This window comes from Naegleria gruberi (assembly GCF_000004985.1).
Source record: "Naegleria gruberi genomic scaffold NAEGRscaffold_44, whole genome shotgun sequence".
NCBI lineage: Eukaryota > Heterolobosea > Eutetramitea > Acrasida > Naegleriidae > Naegleria > Naegleria gruberi.
The window spans coordinates 249,985-258,923 of record NW_003163283.1 but is presented as its reverse complement, the minus strand read 5'-3'; the positions used below and the strand labels follow the sequence as shown (position 1 = coordinate 258,923).

General features: G+C 32.6%; 7 protein-coding genes across 7 annotated transcripts in view; 6 read left to right on the top strand and 1 right to left on the bottom strand.

Moving 5' to 3' along the window:
• Positions 1-438: 438 nt before the first annotated feature.
• NAEGRDRAFT_71135 (uncharacterized protein) lies at positions 439-885 on the top strand (the record flags this gene model as incomplete). Its single annotated transcript, XM_002673801.1, has 1 exon — positions 439-885. One exon carries the CDS (start codon positions 439-441, stop codon positions 883-885), a length of 447 nt encoding a protein of 148 aa, XP_002673847.1.
• Positions 886-1,275: 390 nt separating this feature from the next.
• On the top strand, positions 1,276-1,680 carry NAEGRDRAFT_71134 (uncharacterized protein; the record flags this gene model as incomplete). The annotated part of the gene is made up of 1 exon (XM_002673800.1): positions 1,276-1,680. The coding sequence occupies one exon, from the start codon at positions 1,276-1,278 to the stop codon at positions 1,678-1,680; it is 405 nt and encodes a 134-aa protein (XP_002673846.1).
• Positions 1,681-1,969: 289 nt separating this feature from the next.
• NAEGRDRAFT_71133 (uncharacterized protein) lies at positions 1,970-2,422 on the top strand (the record flags this gene model as incomplete). Its single annotated transcript, XM_002673799.1, has 1 exon — positions 1,970-2,422. The coding sequence occupies one exon, from the start codon at positions 1,970-1,972 to the stop codon at positions 2,420-2,422; it is 453 nt and encodes a 150-aa protein (XP_002673845.1).
• Positions 2,423-3,977: 1,555 nt separating this feature from the next.
• Positions 3,978-4,427, top strand: NAEGRDRAFT_71132 (uncharacterized protein; the record flags this gene model as incomplete). Its single annotated transcript, XM_002673798.1, has 1 exon — positions 3,978-4,427. The coding sequence occupies one exon, from the start codon at positions 3,978-3,980 to the stop codon at positions 4,425-4,427; it is 450 nt and encodes a 149-aa protein (XP_002673844.1).
• A 1,264-nt stretch (positions 4,428-5,691) lies between these two features.
• On the top strand, positions 5,692-6,108 carry NAEGRDRAFT_71131 (uncharacterized protein; the record flags this gene model as incomplete). The annotated part of the gene is made up of 1 exon (XM_002673797.1): positions 5,692-6,108. The coding sequence occupies one exon, from the start codon at positions 5,692-5,694 to the stop codon at positions 6,106-6,108; it is 417 nt and encodes a 138-aa protein (XP_002673843.1).
• Positions 6,109-6,986: 878 nt separating this feature from the next.
• On the top strand, positions 6,987-7,445 carry NAEGRDRAFT_71130 (uncharacterized protein; the record flags this gene model as incomplete). The annotated part of the gene is made up of 1 exon (XM_002673796.1): positions 6,987-7,445. One exon carries the CDS (start codon positions 6,987-6,989, stop codon positions 7,443-7,445), a length of 459 nt encoding a protein of 152 aa, XP_002673842.1.
• Positions 7,446-8,313: 868 nt separating this feature from the next.
• Positions 8,314-8,939, bottom strand: part of NAEGRDRAFT_80839 (uncharacterized protein) — a gene marked incomplete at its 3' end in the record, with an annotated part of 3,979 nt that continues 3,353 nt past the window's right edge. Inside the window, exon 2 of the mRNA XM_002673731.1 lies at positions 8,314-8,457. Within this exon, the coding sequence (XP_002673777.1) occupies positions 8,314-8,457 (144 nt within the window). The remainder of the gene's footprint in view (positions 8,458-8,939) is intronic.

The following is an 8,939-nucleotide window of genomic DNA, read 5'->3' as shown; positions in this document are numbered from 1 at the left end:
ACAACGAACAACGAAAAGCTCTCCTAAAATTACTATTTCTCCATCACATTGAAGAAGACGGATAATAGAGCTGATTGTATTCAATTGCATAATTACACCACAACCAACTAGAATCATCACAACATGCTGAAGATTAGCTAAATGTTTATTGAAACACTTCTATTTCATCATCATGCTGAACAGTCTATATTCGAAAGATTGAAGACAATGTGGACTCCATATAGAATAAAACTGCATTATAACGACTTTTAAAGGCAATATCCTCAAGAGAAACGGGTAAGATTAAAAATAATCTTTACAATTTCATAACAGTTTGGAAATCAATGACCAAATTTGAGGTTTCATGGTTTCGGTCTGCAAATAAATAATATTTTCACGAAACTAATCCTCAACTAAAGCGCTGTGAGGAGATGTAATTCAATAAAAAATTAAACAACAATGCCAAGTGGTCAAAACCAGAAGAAAGGTTCGAAACAATTTTCGATAATAGACGAAACAGTAAAGACCACAGACAAGATTATCAAGAGGAAACCAAAAAGTAAATATCCAGGATTGAGAAAGCAATTACAGAATGATGAAATTTTAAAGAATTACTTTGTTTTTGATAATAGGAAGGATCAATTGACAACCTTTCGAATAGATAAAGAGTTTAAAATCGGAAATAGTGTGGTAACTCAACATGTTAGACTAGTTGGAGAATCGAATAGTATTGAGGAGAGAAATCAAGAAAATAGACAAGATGAAATGAATACACATGCTGTGGATCATCAGCATTTCACAGTTTCGAATACAAATCAACAAATGGATAATTCTACCTATCAACAAGAAATGATCTTTCTCCTTCAACTGTACAGCTTACTCTTACAATACCAACAAGAATACTAACATTCACCAATAAACAATTATTCGAAACCAAGTTTCCACCCACACTCAATTTTTCTCAATCTTGAATAACCGGGTCGGGTGTTTAACCATAGGCATAAAAATACCAATCTGGCCAAGAGCTATCATCTCCTTTAAAACACTCCATTTAGATTTCATTTCCAACTGTTTTTGGAACAATTACTTGCCTTTTCAATCGTATTGTAATGTAACGGTATTAAATAGCTGCATTACATGAAATGCTCCTTCGAGAAAGCATTTCAAAGAATGTGTGTTGATATCTTAAAGTGGACATGACTGAAATGCACCTAATCTCCCATTAAAAAGAAACTTTATGGATTGCCTTTTTAATGAAAACCTGTTTCATGTAATTTTCTTTTTCAAAAAACAAAAATGACACTAATCAATACAGCATCTGCATCTTCCTACAAGATTAATAATTATCACACATTCTCTATGGTGGAATTCTCGCCACCACCAAAAAACAGTAATGGCGTAGAAGAAACAATGAAAAGAAGAAGAGGAAGACCAAAGAAAGGGGATTCGTCCAATAATTATTCTTCTAATAGAATGATAGTGACCAAGACTGAGACTCTTGAAAAGTGGAAGGTCTGCAACAAGAAGGGAATAACAAAGAAACCTCCAAAACGAAAAAAAGAAAAGAAACTATTAGAAACTAAACCTGAAACATGGCAAACTAATCAAAATAGCTCGCAATTAATGAATAAGTCAAATTTTAATAGAAACATTACACGAGTAGTCAGAACTTCAATATCAATAAAAGAATTATTAAACTGAACAAACTTTCGTCTACTTTCTATTATACAACATTTTTCAAAAACTGCTTAAAACCAAACAAGAATCAAATAAGGAATTTTATTGGTATTGTTTTAGAAACACTTTGATGTCTCTACTCTGAAAAGGACAAAATTAATTACTCAATTCAAAACAAAAATCTCAAATTCATCAGATATGTGTCGTTACAAGGAATGAAAACAATCTGGTTCATGCGTCGCTTACATATTGGAGGTCTTGTAACTGATGATGACAGGTCTATACAAATTAAAATAAAAAAACTCTCAAACCAATGAAAAATTCGAATATTAGAAAGAAGGAGAAAGGTCTAAAGTTTATGGACGAAACTTGTAAAACATTGAATAGAATACAAAAGAAGAAGGTAAAGATGTCTGTCAAACATGAACTGAGAAAACAGTTGTGTCATGATGAATTATTAAAGAATTACTTTGTTTTGAACCCAGAAAAGGACGAAACTGTTGTCTTTCGAATTGAAAACACACCATTAGAAAATGAGCAATTAATTGTGACTAAACATGTCAGCACTTCTCATTCAATAGTCAATAACGCCCACCATGAACCACTTCCACCAGTACAAGCATCTGAAACCATTCGAAATGATCCACAACCAGACGAAATTATAAACACCATCCACAACCAACAAGAAATGAACCTATTCCTTCTACAATTGTATTGTGCTCTCATTCACCAACAAGAAGGGCAAAACAGAAATTGCTTTCAATAAATCTGCAAGTTTGGAGATTTCTCCCATAAATCCAACGACTTTCGGCTAGTCAATTTAGCAGATTTAGGCAAACTAATCTTGAATAATACCACATGTATTAATTAGATTAGATCGTTTAAAAGCAACAATTGATTGTTCAAATTGAGTCAGATGATTGCTTTTGGTGAAATTGAAATATTAGAATGCTGTTAAGTTGAGCGTGGAAATTACAACATGTGGATGGATTAATATTCGTTAACAAAAAAAAGAAATAACAACAGCAAGCTGACTGACCTTTCACTGACTGACATGTAGCTTTCGAATAATGTTGGTAAAAAGTCTAGTTTCGAATGAGATAGCATGTTGCCTCATCGCTATGGATATCAGCTGAACATGCACAGCAGCAACAAATACGCCTCAAAAAAGATGAACCAGTCACTTAACATCATACCAAGAATTATTGAATAGTGATTGAATCTAGAATATCAACATGTAACCCATCTAGATGTTATAGTTCTAAATTATTATCTCAAAAACACAACTTTCACATTTTTGGATCAAGATGATTGGCACAAATTACACATCAACTGATCAACATATAGACAACTATTCAGTGAAATCAAGCAACAACACATGCAATAGGTCACATGCTCTTCTTTTGTTTTGGATAGTTGGTGGCTTGTTGATAGGGTAAGAAGTAAAAATCTCAAATTACGTATCAAAATGATTCCACAATGAATAATTCGAATAACAGACGAAACTAATATTGCACACTCAAAGCAATATACTAACTTCGATATTTCATTAAACAACAATCATTTTTGGTATAGGACAATAAGGAGATGATCATTAAGGCAATTGCCATCCGGACTGCAACATGAGATGTTGTCTGCCAACAAAGCTACGGCACCCACATATTTATGCTTTCAATAAACTCTCAATTTATTCAATCTCTTTATTGTTTCTCTATTATTTTATCGATTTCTCCACCAAAGATCGGCAACTTAGAAATGATCCCCAACTCGACAAAACTTCAAACTCTCTCTCCACAACCAACAATTCAATCTATTCCTTCCACAGTTATGTTGTGCACAATTAGAGCAAGGAGAAAACAGAAATAATTTCTCTGAATCTTTAAGATTTTTCGTTTCCAAGACGAGTTTACGAAACTGGCCAAGAGCTATCATCTCCATCCAATAAACAATAGTTTTAGAACATTTACTTGCCTTTTCAAATTGGCATCTAAATTAAGATTAGTGAACATCAATGAAAAGGACCGTAGTCAATGAACAAGAATCAAATTTGACTTGATCCTGAATGGAACAATTAGAAAATTACGTTTAATTTCGAATAAACTTCATTTCACAAACACGTCAAACACTTCAGTTAGATGTCATTGTATCACCCATGTAAACACTTCAATTTGATGCTCTGAAAAGGACAAAATTAATTGCCAAATTCAACTCTATAATCTCAAATTCTCAGATTAGAAGTTACAAATTATAATTGTTCATGCTTCACATACGTACTGATGATGACAGGTCTGTACAAATTAAAATAAAAAACTCTCAAACCAATGAAAAATTCGAATATTAGAAAGAAGGAGAAAGTTATAAAGTTTATGGACGAAACTTGTAAAACATTGAATAGAATACATAAGAAGAAGGAAAAGATATCTGCCAAACATGAATTGAGAAAACAGTTGTGTAATGATGATTTATTAAAGAATTACTTTGTTTTGAACCCTGAAAAGGACGAAACTGTTGTCTTTCGAATTGAAAACACACCATTAGAAAATGAGCAAGTAATTGTGACTAAACACTCAATGGTCACTAACGTCCAATCAACTCATCACCATGAACCAAATCCACCAGTACAAGTATCTGAAACCATTCGAAATGATCCACAACCAGACGAAATTATAAACACCATCCACAACCAACAAGAAATGAACCAATTCCTTCTACAATTGTGTTGTGCACTCATTCACCAACAAGAAGGGCAAAAAAGAAGTTGCTTTCAATAAATCTGCAAGTTGGAGATTTGTAAATTTTCTCATCCATGACTTTCGGCCAGTCAATTACGCGAAGAAGGCAGATTTAGGCAAACTAATCTTGAATAATACCACTGTTACAAATTCATTAGATCGTTTAAAAGCAATTTGCCTGCTTAAAATGAGTCATTTCACTGCTTTTGGTGAAATTGAAATATTAGAAAGTCATCATGTTGTTGAGGTTACAACATGTAGACTTCCAATACGTTCAAACAAAAAAGAAATAACATGCTGACCATGTGTGCTTACATGTAGCACCGGAATAATGTTGTTAGAAGAAAGTTAATAGTGGAGGTTTCGAAAGAGATATAGCATGCTTCAATTGTTATCATATTTGTTAAATTGCTGAACATGCACACAACAGCTACATGTACATGTGTGTCAAAAAAAGGTGTGGTCATGTAACATTTTAATACCACAATCAAATAGATTGAATCTAGAGGATCAACAATCAACAGCTAGTAGTGTGTTCATGTATTGTCAACCAGACCGAATCAGTCTGTCACATCAAACCTGGCAAGAATTTACATCAATTCATCAACAAACACAATTTTAATGTACAATAATTGTAAATGAAAGCATTATTAAGTGGAATTGAAGAGTATTAAAAATAACTCAGAACTTTGTTCAACAATGTGTTTCAACACATGTAGTGAGTGATAGTGGAAAACTTTTTCTGAAAAACTATTCAGTGAAATATAACAAAGGATACTCATCATTTCTGAAATAAATCATTTTCGAATAATTACAAATCAACAAATGGTAAATTTCGACTGAAAAGTCTATAAATGAATTCTCCCTTTTCTACATGATTAAAGTGTTTTTGGAAAATGTGGATTGCCTATTTAATGAAAAGGTATTATTATTAATATTTTGATATCCGAAACTCTTGTTTCTAAAAAGAAAGTCACTAATTATTTCCTTAAAGAGTAATGGAGAAAATAGAGGTCTGCAAAGAAGAGGAGCTTCTACGAGAAATAAACAAAAAAGAAATAAACTAAATTTAACATGTTTCGTTTTTATTCAACCTTATCTTCCTCTCATGACACATGTCAGGTGCCTTAATTTTGATATCTGTCAACTATACAACTCTTTCTGTTGGAAATTTCTTGATAGAAAGTGGTGCTAAAGTCCTTGCTGAATTGTTGACAGGTTCAGAAGCAAAAATCTCAAATTACGTGATCAAATAAAATACCAAAAAGATTCCATGATGAATAATGGAAAGAATCCGAAACTAATGTTCACAGACGAAACTAGTAAAACATTGAATAGAATAAACAAGAAGAAAGTAAAGTCTGCCAAGCACGAACTCAGGAAACAATTATGCAATGATGAATTATTGAAGAATTACTTTGTTTTGGATAGAGAAAAAGACGAAACTTCAGTCTTTCGCATTGATGACATTAAATCATTCGAAAATGAGCAATTAATTGTAACTAAACAAGTCAGCTCCTCTCCACCAAAGATCAGCAACGTATCATATCAAAACCAAGAGCCAATTCCACTTGTTCAATCATTAGAAACCATTCGAAATGATCCCCAACTAGACGAAACTTCAAACTCTCTCCACAACCATCAACAATTAAATCTATTCCTTCTGCAGTTATGTTGTGCACAATTAGATCAAGGAGAAAACAGAAATAATTTTCAATAAATCTGTAAATTGAGATTTCTCCCACTCATCAGTTAATGCACTTGTTGATTAGGTATGTCGTATTATTATTGAAGAGACCCAACATTAAATCAATTATCAGTTGAAGCACTATTGATCTGCTTTAGCAAAATTGAAGTGTGTTCATTCGAAAGGATGACAGTTTTTTGGCTTACATGCATGGAGGATTTGGCTTTCGAATAATGGACGCATCACAAGAAACTTAGATATCTAACGAGCAAGTAAAATGATAACCAATATAGTAAATTTGTTTAATTACAAGGCAAATTACTTTAATAATTTTTAGATACTTTAAGAAAATAGCAATAATTTTTAGATATTTTATATGAAGTGTGGATTAATATCATAGATGAATTGTTTTCTTTCTTTTTAAAACAACACAACCAGCAAACCATCCAAGACTCTCATAGCTTGTGGGCTACTTGGTTTAGTTCATCATCACACGAAAGAATATCAACTCTATCAAACTACCTCAGTGTTCCTTTCGTCGAATCTGCTTGTTCTTCCCATTCTCACATTTGTAATTATTTAAATGTTGTGATATTGAGCTCCCACAATCTCATTTCCATGAAAATTTGACAAATAAAGATAATTCCTTTTAAAGTGTTTTCCCTCGAGGTCATGAAGCCAAAATTTGAAAGAGCCTCAATTGTCTCGTAATTCCATAATGAAATTGCAATTTTCCATATCGAATATCTCCTTTCGTTTTAAGTTTGTAAATGTGATTGTTTGAATGCAGCACATCTGATTGTCAATATCAAAAAGGACAATTTGGCAGGTTCAGTTGATAAAGGCAAACTTTTGATCATGGAAACATGTGTGCTGGACATTGAATTAATATTAAATAAAATAACTCAAAGATGAATAATTCGAATAAGAAGACGAAACAAATAATGTTCAAGGACGAAACTTGTAAAACTTTGAATAGAATTCAAAAGAAGGTAAAGATATCTGCCAAACACGAGTTGAGAAAACAATTGTGTAATGATGATTTATTGAAGAATTACTTTGTTTTGAACCCTGAAAAGGACGAAACTGTTGTCTTTCGAATTGATGGATCCAAATCATTCGAAAGTGAACAATTAATTGTGACTAAACACGTTAGCACTTCTCCACCAAAGATCAACAACTTGCAATCAGCAAACTATAACCACGAGCAAAATCAATTATTCGAAACAAATATCATTCGAAATGAAACACAACAACCAGAAGAAACTACAAACACTATCCACAACCATCAGCAACAATTCGATTTATTTCTACTGCAATTGTGTTGTGCTCTTATGGATCAAGGACAAAACAGAAACTTCTTCCAATAAAAATCTCAGTTGAGTCGCAACTCTCATGATTTTCATATCTGCGATTTAGAATGGGATCTTGTGTTTTGAGAACTAATCTTTTGAGTAATATCTCTGTTTTACCCATCTCGCTACTTTAAGTGAAACTGAAACAGATTGTATTCGAAAGGATTCTCATCAACATTCATTGGAAACTTCATTAAGCACACAGTTCCATATCCTGTTGTGACAATTCCATGCTGGCAAAGTGACACTGAAATGAGGCAGAAACAATACCACTATTTTCCAATCTCTAATAAGTTTGAATTTGATTATCTTTCAGAAGAAAAATGATAATCTATCCGGTAATGCTTAATGATTAGCAGAACATTATTAGTTTGAAGCATTTATGAACACATTTGTTTGATATGGTAACTTGGCTGAACGATTTTAAATCCTTTCTTCCAGAAAATGATGTTAATGTTCACAAACAAATTGAATGGAAACCTTGAAATTTATACAAGAATTATTGCAGAAAAACCACTACTTTCCACATTCTTATTAGATGATGAAAGTGGTGAAACCGAAACGTGTACTTTCGAAAGTTTTCTCAACTTCATTAAGCACATACAGACCGATAAGAAACGAAACGAATCATGTGCCTCAATAATTAGCAAGTATCAAACTTCTATTTTAGAAGAGTGCCATTATCAGAACAATAAAACGCATAATTTCATTCATGCGACATTGTAATAATAAAAATTGACTTTTACAACAGACAACAGAACAGTATTAAAGTTAATGTTCAAAAATGGAACTTTTAACTTTTGATTGCTAGTATTAACCAACAATTATTGTGGAAGAACTCATTGCACTATACAAGGCAACTTTGAATTGATGTGCAAAAACCTTAATTGACCATCAATGTTCCCTTTTTGGATAATGCCATAACCATGTACTTTAAAAAATCTTTCCATTGACCATTTTGAATGTGCTCACAACCAGACTTGTTCGATATTACCCTTGTGCATGAAGAAAGTTTGAAACTTTCCAACTAAAAAAAAACATGCCACAACCTTATTCGAAACTCAATCAAAGAGATGTTTCCTTCATAGACGAAACATTGAGAACTTCCATGCGAATAGCCAAACGTGAAAACAAACTGAAAACTCAACGTTTAAGAAAGACTTTATTAAACGAAAGATTTTTGGATAATTATTTCGTATTTCATGTGGAGAAACATCAAGAGCCAACATCACAATTTAGAGTTTTATCTAAGAAGGATAGTTTAGCTAGTGTAATGAGCTTACCTGTCAAGATGCATGTCGAGACACATGTCAGTAATCCTAATATGCATGTTGATAGTGAATATTCGATTTTGGAAGAATTGAACAAAGCGAAAAATCAGCAAATGGAAAATGACATGCATGCGTCAACAATCACGCCATCAGATTATTGCCATTTCGTCCACTTTCCTCTAAGTAATTCTAATGCTACTGACATGCGATCAAATTCCACACAAATAACAGATTGTCA